The sequence below is a fragment of the Cyprinodon tularosa genome, unplaced genomic scaffold, assembly GCF_016077235.1.
Source record: "Cyprinodon tularosa strain WSP-4 unplaced genomic scaffold, ASM1607723v1 ctg143, whole genome shotgun sequence".
In the NCBI taxonomy this organism is placed as follows: domain Eukaryota; kingdom Metazoa; phylum Chordata; class Actinopteri; order Cyprinodontiformes; family Cyprinodontidae; genus Cyprinodon; species Cyprinodon tularosa.
The window spans coordinates 141,585-158,856 of NW_024038254.1; the positions used below are offsets into that span (position 1 = coordinate 141,585).

The 17,272-nt window shown below is 35.7% G+C and overlaps 1 protein-coding gene across 1 annotated transcript; it reads left to right on the forward strand.

The window, feature by feature from the left end:
• The first annotated feature begins 2,029 nt into the window (after nucleotides 1-2,029).
• Nucleotides 2,030-14,999, forward strand: paplnb (papilin b, proteoglycan-like sulfated glycoprotein). Its single transcript, XM_038278730.1, has 19 exons — nucleotides 2,030-2,759; nucleotides 2,945-3,036; nucleotides 3,939-4,048; nucleotides 4,308-4,368; nucleotides 4,466-4,568; nucleotides 4,804-4,934; nucleotides 5,192-5,512; nucleotides 6,552-6,728; nucleotides 6,830-6,980; nucleotides 7,061-7,138; nucleotides 7,832-7,942; nucleotides 8,040-8,101; nucleotides 10,449-10,739; nucleotides 10,870-11,046; nucleotides 11,128-11,278; nucleotides 11,353-11,427; nucleotides 12,482-12,638; nucleotides 12,718-12,883; nucleotides 14,697-14,999. Exons 2-19 carry the CDS (start codon nucleotides 2,983-2,985, stop codon nucleotides 14,997-14,999), a joined length of 2,679 nt encoding a protein of 892 aa, XP_038134658.1. The 5' UTR covers nucleotides 2,030-2,759; nucleotides 2,945-2,982.
• Nucleotides 15,000-17,272: the final 2,273 nt, after the last annotated feature.

Consider the following 17,272-nt stretch of genomic DNA (forward strand, 5'->3'; position numbering starts at 1 on the left):
GGAGTAATCCTTTGTGCATTTAATACACCTGAAACTCACCCTAAAAGTAACTGGTTTCACAGTAATTCCTCTACTTTTCACAGGAATTATCCTAATAGTAGATCAGCAGGTAACTTTACGAGGACGCAGTTAATCTTTCTCCTCAAAAGCAATCAGTCAGGGGGGAGGTACTATGTGATCTTACATTCAGACTGCATGCTGCTCACCTGAGCCTGCAATGATCCGTGCCAGTAGGGGAATTGCTTGGGCCCTATGCCTGAAACTGGATTATGGGTCTTGGATGTTAGAGAAAGGGGACTTAGACAGAAATACACTGACACCTGTCCGCAAATACTCTGAAGACGCAAGTGCATGGGGAAATGAGATTACACAGAACGGCTGCTTTCCCCCACTCTGTAAGGGGATAAAACTCATCACTATCCAAGGGATTCTAAGGAAGTAGAACATGTGCTGCAAATTTCTTTCTAAGTGTGTGAGTAATTCCACTTTTTTACTGCTCTTCCCTGAAGCTAAATTATTTTTGTTTTTTTCAGATATCTGTTTCAGTGAGATCTGCACTAGTATCTGTGATATTGGTTGACTGAGACTTTCTGCCTCAGAACCATGGAGAAAGGAGAGGAAGATCAGAATAAGGAGGCAGGGACCCAGAAAGAGGATAAGGATTCAGAGCCAAAAATCAAGTTGTTGTCACTTGAAAGTTCCGACTTCGACAGTCTGTTCAAGGACACGTCAGAGTTTGATGAGGCCGCAGATCGTCTGGAGCAGGTGCTGAAGGGCATGGAGACCCTACTGACAGACGTGGAAGACCTCAGGAGCCAGTGCAGCTATCAGGCCTCAGAGCTGATGCAAGCTGCGGCGGAGCTGAAGCAGCAGCAGGAGGACCTGAAGGAGAGCTATGCAGAAATGGCTCAGGAAATGCAGGACATAGTGAACTCAGTGGAAGAACTGTTCAGCACCAAGAGTGCCTTTGAAGCCAAGGAGAAGGAATTGCAGAAACTGAACCGGCAGTTTTGAGATTGCGGAAGGGATAGACTTTGTTTTTAATTGTGTGCTGAATGCATTGTTTGGGGTGGTGATTTGGACTTTGACTGTGTGGGATGCTTTTTTTTGTTGTCTTTGATGTATGAAGTAAGGCTTATTTGATGTGAAGATTGTTTTTCTCTTTTTAGACTATATCTGACAATGACATGTGGAAATTCATATGTGACTTATTTAAATCTATGTGAATAAACTTTATCTTGTGGCAAGATGTTTATTGCATGCTAGACAAAACTTTAGTCATGTATCTTTTGCATAAATATACTTCACTTTAGGAATAACATTTTAGGTTTTAGAGATATGAGATTAGAGTTTTATGTTTTTTAGCCAGAAAGATAAAAATACTGCCTTCTCTCTTGATATATGCTTCAGACTGCATGCCTGTGGTTTTTTTTACTAAAATAAACCAACTGAACATCAAAACAGTGTTTTCCTCCCACCAGCTCCCATGCTGTGATTTAATGGACTGTGTTTAGTGGTTATGAGATGTGAAAAAGGGACAATCAGTGGCCAAAAGAACCTGCTTTGAAAAAAAAAGAAAGTTAAGGAATACATCAGTGGGAAGCAATGGAAAATTTTAGGCTATATTTAACTTTATATATTTTGGAATATTTTTTATGGAATAGTCTATTAATTGCTAATAAAACTGCAACAAATACACGTTAAATGTTTAGTGTAATAAGGTTATTGGGCTCTTCCAAAACTGTCTGATTCAGTGTGTAGAATATTATTACATTTAATGTCTACATTTTTGCAAAATATAAAAAAAAGATTAAAAAAAATAAATAATATAGAGATACAATTGTAATGTTTTTAAATATCCTTATCTAACATTGTGGAAATTATTTTCCCTTTACAGATTTCAGAGTTACTGATGAAAATTTTAAAGTTTAATTTGAAAAAAAAAAAAAAAAAAAAAAAAAAAAAACTACTTAGAATAACATATATGTATGCCCCTTAAACCGAAAAACATATTTCAGATGACTGTCAACTAATTTTGGTAAAGTCTTTTTTGCTGCATTGTTTTTAAGCAGCCAGATAGGAGGACTACCATGAAGAGCCTGTTTAAGAAGTTGCCAAATATGTTGTTATAGGTGGGCTTCATTTTATCATCTTCTGTGTCACCCAGGTTTGCTTGATTAAGTCTTGATCTAACATTCGCCTTCAAGGTTGTTGGGTTGAGAGCAGAATCAACGGCTGCATTAAATAACAGAGATTATCCCAGTCTTCAGAAGAAATTATTTTTCTAAAGGGCTGTATTAGTTTTTGTCTAATGTTGGCATGATGGAAATGTGAGACCAGGTTTGGATCCTGTTAAATTAGCAGAGCATTTTAACTTATTTATAAGTCTGTCTCAGATTGATTAATTTCTGTTTCAATCAACAAATTCAATTGTTTTAGATTTAATTTTCACTTTGACTATCCTTGATTTTACAAATAAAAATAATTATTTTGGTTTAAAGGTGTATGCAGGCTTATAGTAGGATGGACATTTTTTTTTTACAGCATAGAAATTGTTTAAAAGCTAGGCTAAAAAAAGAAAAGAAAAAAAAAGGTTCTTGCTGCTTGCATGGTTGAAACCTGACACATTCTGGGGCTGTGGTTTTGGCAAGCAGATCGGATGAGAAGATAGAAATCAGTGCATCTGTCCATTTTTTCATCTTGTAGATCCACGTTCTCCTGCAGAACTGATCTACCAGCCGGAGAGCCCCTTAAAAAAGGTACGACAGCTTTAACATTAACTCCATTTTTTTTATGATCTCTTGCAAAAATGTTTGTTATCTAGCATCACCAAAGAAATCCCTTCTGGGGCTTTATTAAAACTAAGATGAAGTAAATATACAGTAACAAAATATTGTTTATGCTTGAGATGTAAATAATTTTGCTGTAATATTTTCTTTATTAGCTACTTTTATTAGTAGATTAGGTAAGGTGTCTGTTGACATGAAAATCCTGCAAATCCTTGGTCTCCTGCAGCTGCTTGCTTCTGCTCTTACAGTAAGTGGTAGCTAGTATTTTTGATTCCATTATATGCTCCTTACATAGTTTATGGTAAAATAATAAAATAAAACTTATATGTATATTTCAAACACAGTAGTATGTGTAGTTGCTTCATGTACGGTATATGTGTCAGCCACTTTCATATTCTACATAGATTCACAAAACAGAACTGTTTCGTAAATTGTTAAATTTTGTATTAACACGCACCTGTAGAGAAAAACTATGCTGACATATATATATATATATATATATATATATATATATATATATATATATATATATATATATATATATATATATATATATATATATATATATATATATATATATATATATATATATATATATATATATATATATATGTCATGTTATAGCCTTTTATTCAACTGTTAAAGATAAGGACATTTTAGTCAATCAGTTGGTCTATTTTGCCAATCTTGTCTTACATTTCCTTTCATCCTGACCTGTTCACAGTTGCAGTAAATAATAAAACAATCATAATTTCTTAAAACATTTATTGTCCTCAAATGATTGTAGCCATGAAAAAGGCCTCTTGTACAAATAATACAACAAAGTTTTATCTTACAGAATATATCTAAATTGTATAAAGACCTTTTAAAGTAAATTTTAAAATAAAAAATACACCTTTACTGTTATCAGAGTTGTGAGAATATATGTTTATTATGCTTCATTCAGGGGTTGAGTTGTGTCTCAAGTTCGTGTGACTATTTTAGTCCTATTGTGACCCCACACTGAAGATTGATGGTTTGCAGCGGATAGGATTTGGTGCAGGGGAAGCAGCATGTGTTCCAGAGGCAACAAAAAAAAAAAGTTTTTTTTTTTTTTTTTTTTTTTTTTTTTATCTAACTCCATTTTAATTTCTGTGCTTTTTTTGAAAGCTGACACAGCCAGTAAATGACTACTGGGGAGAATTTGGGGCATATGGCCCCTGCAGCCGTACCTGCGGCACCGGAGTGGCAATGAGAATCAGGAGATGTATTACTTCAAGGTAGGACATGTAAAGCATTTCAGTGATAATAATATAATATAATATAATATAATATAATATAATATAATATAATATAATATAATATAATATAATATAATATAATATAATATAATATAATATAATATAATATAATATAATATAATATAATATAATATAATAGAATATAATATAATAGAATAGAATAGAATGGAATAGAATATATCTGTCCTGTATAATATAATATATATATATATATATATATCTGTCCTGTGTCCTGCAGGACAGATGGAGGTCACAACTGTATGGGATCCTCCAAATCGTTCCTCACCTGCAATACACAAGTAAACTCCTTAACTCCTTTCAGAAAATATGAACATGTGCAGACAGAAAAATACTTAAAAATCTAGAGATGACGTGGCTTCTTTTTTTGTATGAAAGGCTTGCCCTGTTGGATCAAGAGATTTCCGGGAGGAGCAGTGTTCTGAATTTGACAGGATGGACTTTCAAGGAAAACGTCACTCATGGGTGCCTTATTATGGAGGTATAGTTTCTGTTACATGCTCTATAAACATATTACCAAGACCAATAAGAAAGAAAAGCTGTACATATCCCGCAAAATATGCCTTCTGCATACAGGATGGATTAATATTTCTTTTAAACTCCAAATGTGTTACATAATTCTCTGTTTTAGATTTATAAAGTTATGCAGCATTCCAACAATAAAGTGCAGAAAACATCTGACTCTAGTGTTGTTGTTTATTCCTTTAAAATTCTAGCTTCCAACCTATGTGAACTAAATTGTGTGCCAGTGGGACAGAACTTCTTCTACCGCCACCGGCCCAAAGTGGTAGACGGGACTCCCTGCTATGTGGGGCGCACTGACATCTGTGTGGATGGAGTCTGTCGAGTAAGACTTAAAACTATAATTGACTGTATTTATAGAGCATACCATAAATTTTTAATAGAAACCTCTTTTGGTTCTCTCCACAAAGAGAGGCATTCATAATCCAATTTTGGATCTTATGTGATTACATTTTGTGCTGAAAATTATAAATTTGTAAAACTGAACAAAATGCCTAAAACTAAAACCTTATTATTTCCATCTTGCAGAGTTTATAACTAAATTATTTGCTGATATTCTTCTATCATGTTGTCCTTTTCCAGTTATTGGTCCATGGAGAGTTCATGGGTTTGGATAACGACACAGTTATAGTTGAATCATCTGCTCCTGTTGCTGTTTCCCCCCATCCAAGAGAAACACACATGTACATGTACAGGGCCGGTGTTTACGGAGAGTGCTCTGCCTCCTGTGATAGAGGCATGCAGTACCGCTCTGTGGAGTGTTTGGTTCAGGATCCATCGAACCCCCGTGTGGTGGATGAGTCTTACTGCATTGCTCAACGCCTTCAGAGGCCTCAGAGTCAGCAGGCTTGCAACATGCATCCTTGTGCTGCAGCAGAATACAGCGTCTCCAGCTTTAGTGTGGTTCGTATCTTAGTTATAACCTGGGCCTCTGACTATCATTCGAGTTAAAACAATTGCCATATTTATTTTAGTTAAAGTTGTCAGTATTTGACTTGTTTAATATACAGTGCATTGGAAATGTGTTTATACTAGTTAAATAAATGCAAATAATTGTGTTCAAGTCTCATGGATGGATTCTGTGTATTGAGAGCCAACTATAGCAGCACGTGCAGCTGCAAGTCTTCTGGGGTATTTCTCTATAAACTTTTTCACTTAGAGTGTTTTTTTCTAACACTGGCAGAATGTTCTTGTTTTTTTCTCATTGGAAGGTGACAGTTTTTCCAGAATTTGTTTGCTCAGACCATCTTCCTCTCTCTGCTGAAAAATAACCCCATTTCCACATCATGATACTTCCATCACTATGTTACCATGGCTATTGCATAGAGTTCTACAATCCCTTATACTACTTTTTATTCACACCACATTGGTATGTTTTTTGTCACATTGAACCAGAGCTTCTTTTTTCCCAATACTTTTTTATGTCCCTTTCATCAGTTGAGACAAACTGCAAAGGATATATTGTTTTCTTCTTTCAATGATATAAACGTTCTCGCCATCGTTCCATAATAGCCAGGGGCGTATTCACCTGAGCCTGGGGCAACCATATAAAACCTCTAAGGCTTTTGAAGGGCATCTGTAGTCATACTAATATTAAATCATTGACCAGTGAGCTATAAACTGCTTTAATAACTTTCAATTTTTTGGCCGCAGTGAAAGAGCCTGAAAAGACTATTATTTGATTTGTAAAAAATATGAAAACATTTTACGATGTACCATTGCTTTACAGATGCATACTACTCTGTGTATTCTGTACTCCAGCAAAAAATATCAATAGAATAAATATGTGTTTGTGATCTTAAGATGTAAAATATTGAAAAAAAAAATAATAGAATCCTCATACTTTTGCAAGGCACTGTAACTGACAACTAATAAGATAGTAAAAGGTTTTGTTTTCATATGATTATATGCCTTGGCAATTTTAATCTTCGAATTTCTTTAGTGTTCGGTGACCTGTGGGGAGGGGCAGCAGACGAGGGAGGTGGTCTGTGTTGGATCCAGAGGGGAACACCTCCCTGACAACGCTTGCAGAGGACTGGTCCGCCCCGCTTCTGTTCAGACCTGCCGTCGTCCTGCCTGTCACAGGCACATTTCCTGGCATGTGACTGAGTTTGGACTTGTAAGTTTGAAAAAAAGGTCTCTGTGCATGCATAAAAAAACCAAAAAACTTTTCATCAGTTTAAGTATTTTTTATATCAATAAGTGCTCTTTAATCTGCAGTGTTCTAGAAGCTGTGGTGGTGGTGTTAGAGAGAGGAAGATTGGTTGTTTTGATACGGATCTGAATGTCTTCCCTGAGGATCAATGTGGATTGGGTAGAAAACCCATTTCTGTCGAAACATGCAATTCACAGCCCTGTGATAGAGCACAATGTAAGTCAAATATTAACTCTGGATGTTTTTTGGTTAGGATATTTGAGCTGTTTTACCATTCTAGCCTTCTTTCTTTGTAGTGGTTCCAAGCATTCAGAACTCATCAGAAGGTAGAAGCACCATCAGGTTTGTTCCCCATGTTCCAGGGGAACAGTCAGGTTTGTCAAATTGTTTTTCCTTATATTTCCTCTTCCTATCTGCATACTTGCAGTCTTAATTATCTGCATATCAACCAAATGTACAGGCAAAAAATAACAGTCTATGACTGCTGTTTCTATCACATGTTTGGGGAGATCGAAATTCCATATTTCTTATTTCCTTAATAGAAACATGCTTATATATATATATATATATATATATATATATATATATATATATATTTTTTTTTTTTTAATGCTACATCTAGAGTTAAAGACAATTTTAGTAGAATTCATTTGGAAATCTTGAACTAGCAACAATATTTTAGAATAACTATCAAGACTTTTTTTCTTTTGATGAAAACATTGCTTAGTTTGGTTGGTTCTCTTAAATCTCAACTAAGAAAATCTTTTTTGATATATTTTTTATATATAGTAAATTTGAAATGATTTATTAAATCAAAATCAATTTGAATTCATTAATATTTTTAATCTGTATGAGGTAAACAAGTGCTGTAACTATAAGCAGCGGTTTTGTTTGCTTATATCCTGGACAAGCTCTGTGTGCCAATCAAATCAGTTACAATCAACTTTTACAATAGCTTCCGGTAAATATAGAATTCTTAAATTCTTAAAAGTATACATTTCATTACTTTATTTGGCTCTAACAACAGAAACACTCAATGACATTTGCATCCTACCCTCCTGTGTTAGGTCCTCCTTGTATGCAGTCATCATATGGATGCTGTCCTGACGGACATACACCAGCGACTGGACCCAGGAACCATGTCTGCATACTGGACGACTGTGTTAATAGCAGGCAACGTGCCTCTTAGTTATATTTTAAAGCAGCATCGGACCTGAATTAAATTGCTTTGTACCAATTAAATATTTTTCACTCACAGATTTGGCTGTTGCTTAGATGGAGTGACACCAGCTCGAGGATTCGGAATGGCTGGGTGTCCTGAATACCAAACTCCTGGGGTAGGACTCAAAACTGGTGAATGTGCAGGGGTCTACAACCTGTGGCTCCAGAGCCACATGTGACTCTTTAGACCCTGTAAAATAACTCTTAATAGTGGCCAAAAAATATATATAAAGAACTAAATAATATACTATAATACTAATTACCAGTCTTAGAAATTTTATTGGTTCTTATAAAGAATATTTAAATTAAATGTTCACAACAGAATGACAGTAAAAGCATCAGAAATATGTTTTTTCTAGCTATTCTTCTTTTAATTAGCTTCGTGATTAGGTGTTTTATTATTATCATACCATGTAGAAGAAAATCTGTCCTTTATCCTTATGAATTGCTTACTTTTTTATTGTCTTAAGCTAAAAAAGCGAATCAAATGTTTGTTTTTTAAAGTGGAAACAAATTTCCAATGGCAAATATTAAACCAAAATAATAGGTTGTTTTATATTAAAAAGTCATGTTATATTTTGTCGCTCTAAATTACTTTTACTTAGCCATACATGGGGGAAAATGGCTCTTTGCAGATGAAAGGTTGCAGACCCCTGGCTAAGACCTTAAAAAACTTTCCTGCATTGCTGTGAGAGTGATGAAGTTTTACTTTCTTCTTAGTCACATCACTTCAGTGTGTCATGCTAAACAGTGCCACCCAGTGTAGCACTGTACAACTTGCAACTTTGCACTTTTTCACGTGTAAATTTTTATTATTATTTTTTTATTTAATGTAATAAATAGTTTATAAGATGTATTGCTTTAGTATGTACTGACTCTGCATCACACTTATGTACTGTCTGAAAAATGAAAAACTAAAGAGAAAATATCTAAGTCAAGGTTATTGTTAGTGATTTAAACTGAGATCATCGGTGTTCAAATGATTCTTACAAATCTTTATTTATTTGATATTCTGTGAGTGTGTGTAAACATTTGATAGGAATACATATTATTTTTTCAGGTAAAGTTTGAAATTACACAAGATTTGAGGGGTGTGTATATTGTTTGTGACTTTTGTCATATTGTGTGTAGAGTTCTAAAATGAAATTTATATTTTCACACACTGTGTATAAACGTTCAAGAAAAACTGAGACATCGTGCATTGTTGGCTGTATTCTAAGTGACTGTTCGAACATTTTAAAAAGTAACAACAACAACAACAAAAAACCTTTTTTGCTTGCATAGTGAAACTCAATTTTTTAAACAAAGCAAGGATTTTCTAAGATTATTTTGTAAGTTACATCTGATATTGTTTTATTTTGTAAAGCTGGGTGGCAGCACAGGCAAATATAGAGACAGCACATATGGAAAAGTCAGGAGTGGAATATGCTAGACTAAGTGAAGCCACAGCTCAGGTTGCTGAGTAAGATAAGGATGCTGGTGTGGCAGAAGATTTTACATCCAACAGAGAAAAAGAAAAATAGAAGGTATATGGGTACTAAAAACATGGGAGCATTATTTCTCTTTTCATCATTTGTCTAACTGATTTACTTATTTGTATATAACTTGAACTTCTGTTTGCTGTATTATAGACATTTGTTTATTTTTTAGTCCCATATTATTCAAATTTCACATTATAAACATTTTGTAACAGTCGTATGAAACCTGAATATGAGATTCACAAATGAAAAAACCCTCTCCCCTTTCTCACTCGATTCTCCGCCTTTTAAAATCTTGACCTTTGTGATGTCATGAGGAGAAATAAGCTATCCAGAGCAAGCTGTAGCCCCCTATTGGTCGAGCTTGACCTTCATGTTATATATTATTCAGTGCTCCTAGGTCATCTTTACAAACTCTTACTGGTTGTCATGGTTGTGGGTTTTGGGGAACCTGCAAAGCCAAAACGGCTTGACTAAAAAAGGGCTGAATATGGAGGCTTTTTGTTTAAGCTATCAGCCTGATCTAAGAAGAATTTTCCTACACAAATGGCAAAAGCATGCTCTGGAGGCCTCATTGTTAATAGTTTTGATTTTCAAATGTAGAATATTATGTGACCTTTAATAAATTGAGTTAAATACAGGTGAAATTGGGTGAATCTGAGCAGTAAAGGAAACACTTATTGAGGAATTAAACTGACAGGAGCATGTAGAAAGAAGGAGCCAAGGAGTCAAAAACAAAGCTAATCATTTATTTAACTAAATATCAGAAAATTTATCAATTTGTCTCAGCAGTTTTTAATAGGGATTGGTAATACTGCACAGTATTCACAGAATCAAAAATGTTACTAATATCACTGATGTTGTTAACATTTAAAACTCTGGTGGTGACATTTGTTTCTTATATTCAGTTGGAAATTCTTAAACTTAATGCAAATTATTCAACTTTTATGAACAAATCACCTGTATTCATTTGATTTGTTGACAGGTTTATGAGAGCAACTCCGTTCATTCCTCTTCTCCCATTGCTGGCGTTCCACGGCCAAGAGAAACCCTGACGTATGTCTACATCGCCGGAGCCTACGGGGAGTGCTCTGCCACCTGCAATGGGGGTGTGCAATACCGCAGTGTAGATTGTATGGTTCAGGACGCATCCAATCCAAGATTGGTGGACGAGTCTAACTGCATTTCCCTGCATCTCCAGAGGCCCGAGAGTCAGCAGCCTTGCAACATGCATCCTTGTGCTGCTGCAGAGTACAGTGTATCCAGCTTCAGTGTGGTCTGTATCTAACACAATGAGGGTTTAATTACAATATCATACTGATTTGAGTACCATTACCCTGAAATAGCTTGGCAAAAGGAGACAAGGTAATGTCTCATTAGGATTTGCTTCATGCTTTGATTGTCAGTGCTCAGTGACCTGTGGAGAAGGCCTGCAGACAAGGGAGGTGGTCTGCGTTGGACCGAGAGGTGAACACCTCCCTGACCATGCATGCAGAGGACTGGCTCGACCCGCTTCAGTTCAGACCTGCCGCCGACCTGCCTGTTATAGGCATATTTCCTGGCATGTCACCGAGTTTGGGCTTGTAAGTAAAATAAAAGATGTCATTGACACTTTGTTTGAATTCTGTTATCTTTAAGTCATTATCTGTCTCTTGTTCCTGTAGTGCACAAGAAGTTGTGGAGGTGGCGTGAGAGAGAGGAAGGTGGGTTGCTTTGATACAGATCTCAACCCCTACCCAGAGGACCAATGCGAAGCAGTTGGTAGACCTCTTTCTGTGGAGTCATGCAACGTGCAACCCTGTCCAGGAGTGCAAAGTAAGGAACATTTATTTTGACGTCTTCTGTTAAGAATTGATTTATTTCACTTGTGTTTTTATATATTTCTAAAGTGGTTCCAAGTGTTCAAAATCCAGGGGCTGGAGGAAGCCCAAGAAGATTTGTGCCACATGTTCCAGATCCTTTGGGTATGTAGTGTGTCGCATGAAAAGGTTATTCCCACGTAAAAGTATAAGATTTCCATGAAAACTTGAGCAGATGTGTACACTGTTTTTGTATTCTATGATGTTCTACACTTCTAACAAAACACAGAGGCCATATCATCCCTGGCCTGTTTTGTTGTGAGGTATTCAGATATTTGACAATATATACATAAAATCATTAAGAAAATCAGAATCTTACATTGCTTTATTGCCATGTATTGTTTTACACATATCAATAATTTGCTATGGTGATGAGTTGTTACACACAGATAAGTAAATATACTTAAATATACAATTTGGCATAAACAAATGCAAATTGTTTATGAAGAGAAGCATGGCAAGATATTAAACAACAACAGGAGCTTAAAATTAAATTAAATATTGTAGATTTACACATTTGCTGACATGTTCTTTTGTTGTTTTTTATTTTGATTTATTTGTTTTGTACACCAAAGGGAAAGGTGTCAGTGCAGAACGATGTTTGTAAGGCTAGTAGCAGATGGGAAGAAGCAGTTTTATTGGCAGGATATTCAGGTCCTGATTACTAGATGTCTTCTGCCAAAGAGGAGAACTTTAAACACTTCATGTTCTGGTAGGACATGAAAAGTTTCGGGAATTTTACATTTCCAGAACAAAAATAAGATTTCACCCAATCACACTCACTGCAGAGCGAATAATATGCTGCTGGCTGCCATTTGTGGTGGGAGCAGGGTTAGAGATGATGATGAGGATAAGAGGATAGACCAAATGATAGAAGCACATCATCATGGTCTTTAGCAGGCTGAAATTCTTCAGCTGCTGCAGGAAGTATATCCTTTGCTGTTCCTTTTTGGGAAGGGAGGTGATGTTCAGCTCATACAGGAAGCAGGAGTCCAGGGTGGTGACTGGAGGGTCACAGGGGCTGGTGGGAAAGGTTGGGTCATAAACTTCTTTCTAAAGTCAATGATCATCAACGAAAGATTAAAAAAAAAGAGTCTATGGCATTTTAGAGTGTTTACAACTATAATGCTTTGTTTAATCACCTATTTTCTTGCTTTAGTTTTGAGGCCAGAGACACACAGAGAGCTGCCTCCTTACCCTCCTGTGTATGGACCTCATTGTGCACAATCTTTTTATGGCTGCTGTCCTGATGGCCATACCTCTGCGACTGGACCCAGGTATCAGGGCTGCCAACAAAATGACTGTAATCAGAGCAGGTAAACTCCTGTCTTCATCGGATATTTGAAACCAGACGATGAATTCAAATGACATTTCTAACAGAGAAACTTCCCATAGGTATGGCTGCTGTTTGGATGGAGTGACTCCAGCTCAGGGTGTTGGAAGGGCTGGATGTCCTGACATTCAGACAATTGAGGTAGGAAGCAAAGTGATTTCTTACAGTAAAGCTGGGGGAAATCACATAAACCCGCCTATTTCCTACATTTACTCAGCTCTTTCTCTTGTCATTTATTTGTGAAGATTGCTCTAATGCATAACTTTTCGTACAATTTCATACGCACTGATAATGAGAATATGTAGCTCTAAAATGCAAGAGCTGGTCTAATAAGGGGTTTACCTTGTAGATATATATATATATATATATATATATATATATATATATATATATATATATATATATATATATATATATATATATATATATATATATATATATATATATATATATATATATATATATATATATATGTATATATATATATATATATATATATATATATATATATATACATATATATATATATATATATATGTGTGTGTATGTGTGTGTGTGTGTGAGTGTGTGGTGTGTGTGTGTGTGTGTATGTCATGAGCTCATATGTTGATAGCAGCTGGTTAGTAGTACATTTGCAAGTATGTCTGCTGGTGACCATTCTTGGCAACTATGGAAGATGAAGAGTAAAGATATTGATTTGCATATCCTAGAACCTAAAAGAGGGATTGGGCCTTTTGCAAGAAGTGTTCCAATGGATACATTTCTTCTTAAATGATTCATAGAAGTGATTTAGGAGAAAATGTTGCGTTCACCTTTTTTTTTTACAATCTATATTTATCTCTCAGGCATGAACAATGTTTGTAAGTGCTCCAGACTTGAAGTAGGAGTCTTGTACAATCGGTCAGCTGTTATCCAAACCTAGTTTAAAAAAAAAAAAAATTTTTTTTGGGGACTTAGATCCAAATGTCCATTTCAAAATCCAGTATGAATTAGGCAACATCATTATGCATGATGCAGCTCTGAAATTATAAATTACATTTTTTTTCTCTGATGACAACTATTGGTCTCTACACATGCAGCTGGCATGTCCGTATCCAGAGGACATTTGTAAAGCCGAGCAGCGAGACGTTGCGAAGGCCTATTGTAATTCGAATGTTTATTTAATTTTTTTTAATTTTGTTAAAGAAATTGCAATAAGTGACCTCTATGTGAAATCAAGCAACAGGTTGATGCTTGAAACCCTACTAATGGTAAGACGTGCATTCAGTTCACTTCATGAATCGGTGCCTTGGATTTATTATTACATAGAATATGGAATGTTTGGACGTGGGTCTGTCTGAATTCGTGAAATTAGAGTTTCAGTTACCTTTTTATGTTAACGTGTTGTATGAGAGAGAGGGAGAGCATGATGAAGAACTGACAGGTGTGGTGTGGAAATGTATAGTACATCCTGTGCATGTGTATTAAAGCAGATTTTACAGAATGCTGTGTGGTGTTGGTTGATAGTGAACTCATATTTAGCCTTTACATCATATGTTTCACCTCATCTCCGCCAGTAGTTTTTATCGACTGTCTTGCTCTTGCTAAAAATAGAAAATTTTAAAACCATTTTTGTATCGATCATTTTTTTTATTTTACTTCTGTAACAGTGCAATCAAAGAATTTACATATTGTCATCTATTCCCCGATGCTTTGCTTTCCTTTCATTCTGCTGCTCGGCAAAACCTCGATCAATGCAATTTTTGTGAATGAACACCATCTGACAAATGTAGCCTTATATGGAATCATGCAGATTTGAAATTCTGATGCTCCCTTACGTAAACGTGGAAAGCATCAGGTTTAGATTATTTATGCAGTTGCCTAAAGTTAAGACATTTTGATTTGTTGAATCTGATATGGCACACTCGTAGGAACCAACAAGAACAAGAAAATATTGTTGCATGAGGCCCATTGTTTCATCAAAATCTGCCCTTTTCCACGTCACTTCCTGCATCTTAAATCTAACCCCAACCTTCATCCTTTTTTTTTTTTTTTTGAACAGCTGCATCCTGGCCCTACTGATCCACCCACTCGAAACGTGTGCTTCTTGCCCCGTGATGAGGGTCCTTGTGATACTTGGATGGTTCGATTCACCTATGACAATAGCACTGGAAAATGCAAGGAGTTCTGGTATGGAGGCTGCCAAGGCAATGCCAATAACTTCATATCAATGGAAGCTTGCAAGAAAGTGTGTGACGTTGTTGTAAGGGAGCCTGCACCTGCAAGAGAGGCGTCAAGAAGAGGGTCTCTTGGTAGCATTGCAAGGGCAAGGGCTCAGCACTCACGTCTTGAGCGTAGAGCATGAAAAAAAGAATTGTAAGATGAAGTGCATACTGTATCTATACCCAGGTACTTTTAACTCAAAAAATGATAGAAATCAGTAAACACATCTTAAATAGAGTTGGAAAAATACAAAACAACTTTGTAGTTATCATTGAAAATGCTTTCTCAGTTCAAAAAGTACTAAGCTTTTAGGTTTGTTTAGGAATTGTTTTCGCCCTGCTCTTATTCCTTCTTTATTTCTGCAGTGGTAACCACACCCTTCACTGGCTAGCATAGGTTATAATAATACAGCTCACTTAATCTTTTCACTCAGTCTTTTTTATGTAGCCACCATCAGCTCAGTATGAATATAGATGTTTGTTTATGTTAGGTTTATTCTTTATACATCATGTGCATTGTTATTTTGTTAGTCAGATTAGACAGAGTAGAAGGCCTTCCTTCACATTGTGGATGTCATGGTGTGTACGGAGGTCATCTAATCGGGACAGCCTTCGTGTCTTTAAGAGTACACAGTATATGGGCACATCTTGGAGCCGGTCTGATAGAGGATAGCTATCTGTAACCCTGAAGTATAGAAGCAAGCTGCATGAAGTTCAAGACATGGATGGCGTGTCAGTTTCTGATACAGCAGGCTCAACATCAACATGATGCAACACATAGACCCATGAGCTATAAGAAGCAGGTGATGACCTTTATCGGGGCTCAAACTTTACCGGACGCTCGCGGACGTAATTTTTGGGACCACAGCTGTGCAAGCTCAAAGCATTTTTCTCTGTCCTGTAACGACCTGATCTGGAATAAACTCCTGTTACTCCTGTTTTTATAGTCCTTTTTATATGGTTTTACCCAGTTTGAGTTAAGAGTAGTAAATAACTTGCTCCCAGGAAAAGAACCGGTGAGAAGGTCCCCGGGGCGCTACAGCCTTCCTTCCAAGGGGACAAATCCTTCTCATTTTAACATTTACATGTAGGAGGATGTTAATTTGGCTTTAGGCTACACTGAATCTTCAAAAAGGTTTAAAAGAAAAACTTCAGGATTTTCTCTGGATTTTTCACTCTTTGTCTGAAGTGCAATCTCTAGTCAGAGCTAGTGAGGGATAAGTTCCAATATGGATCTTAATTTTATGTTTTCCTAAAATGCAGATTAGGAAAGAGCCAGTAGTCCCTAACAATCAGGACTAGTGGCTGTCTTTGCTCGAGAGATATTTGGTCCCCAGCAAGAAGGTGCGATTTGGTTTAAAAGTCAAATTCAATGCTAGGCTGTTATGTTTTTGAAAGCTGAAATCAAGCACCAACCCCTCTTTTTTAGAGCTGTTTTCTCTTTTTTGATATATGTGTACATCATACATCTTATCCATCCAAAGTATGAACACTTTTACACTCAAAAGACTGTCTAGGCTTTAGATTTCGATGCAGAGCATGTTCTTGTCTTACGGAGCTGGCTCTCCTGTGTTGAGTCATGCATCTATGGACGTGCTTTTTTAGTATTCCCCTTATCTATATAGACGTTGCTTATTTTTTCTTAACCTTTTCTGAACTTACAATTTCCTGAATGCCTGGGAATCTTAACTAAAAGTTCTAAGCATTAACTTGTGATTTTGTTGTTTTGATAGAAACATTATTTTCATATGAAAATGTGTTTCAAAGCCTTGAATACTTAGTTAGCTTTGTTGTAGTATAAATTTGTTCATTTAAAATAGCAAAGAAATAGCTACCAACTCTGTTTTTGCTTTATATCTTCCATGTCTTTCATATTTTCGGTTTGGTTTCTCTTCAGTCTTACATCTGTCTTTACTACTAATATAGAAATACATGTGAAGAAACAGGATTTAGTTTGTTGGTCACCTGAAAAATTGTCTATTTCTGTGTAAAATCAACTTGAGACTGTCAAAATAAGTGTTTTTCATTGTAAAATAAATTACATGACTTGTCCTAAGGAGCTGTCCTACTTGTCCTAAGGAGTAAAACCAGAACAAAGTTACTTACGTGATTTTGTTCTGATTTTACATTTCATTTTTATTTTGTGATGTCGAATTTTATGATTACATTATTCAAATAAATATCAGGCAGCATCAATATAGTCCAAATTGTTAAAAATAATAAATAAAAATAATTATTTGATTGTCTTGTTCTTGTGTTTACTTTACAGAGGTTCATGTACTCATGCAGTGTCTGTATATAAAAAAGGCATTTTTATTTTTAACTCCAAGCAATAATATAAATGAAGTTGCATATAGTTTTTGATAATTTAAACAATGAGTTCTGACTTCCATTGCTTTTACCTTTTGTTTAACCT

What these genes read in the sequence shown, in the direction of transcription:
- paplnb (XM_038278730.1), top strand. Translation starts at nt 2,983, where the DNA reads ATGAAAATCCTGCAAATCCTTGGTCTCCTGCAGCTGCTTGCTTCTGCT. An exon ending in TGCTTGCTTCTGCTCTTACA is followed by an intron (nt 3,037 to 3,938) that starts GTAAGTGGTAGC and finishes TTTTTTTGAAAG; the next exon opens with CTGACACAGCCAGTAAATGA. An exon ending in TGTTCCAGGGGAACAGTCAG is followed by an intron (nt 7,139 to 7,831) that starts GTTTGTCAAATT and finishes CTCCTGTGTTAG; the next exon opens with GTCCTCCTTGTATGCAGTCA.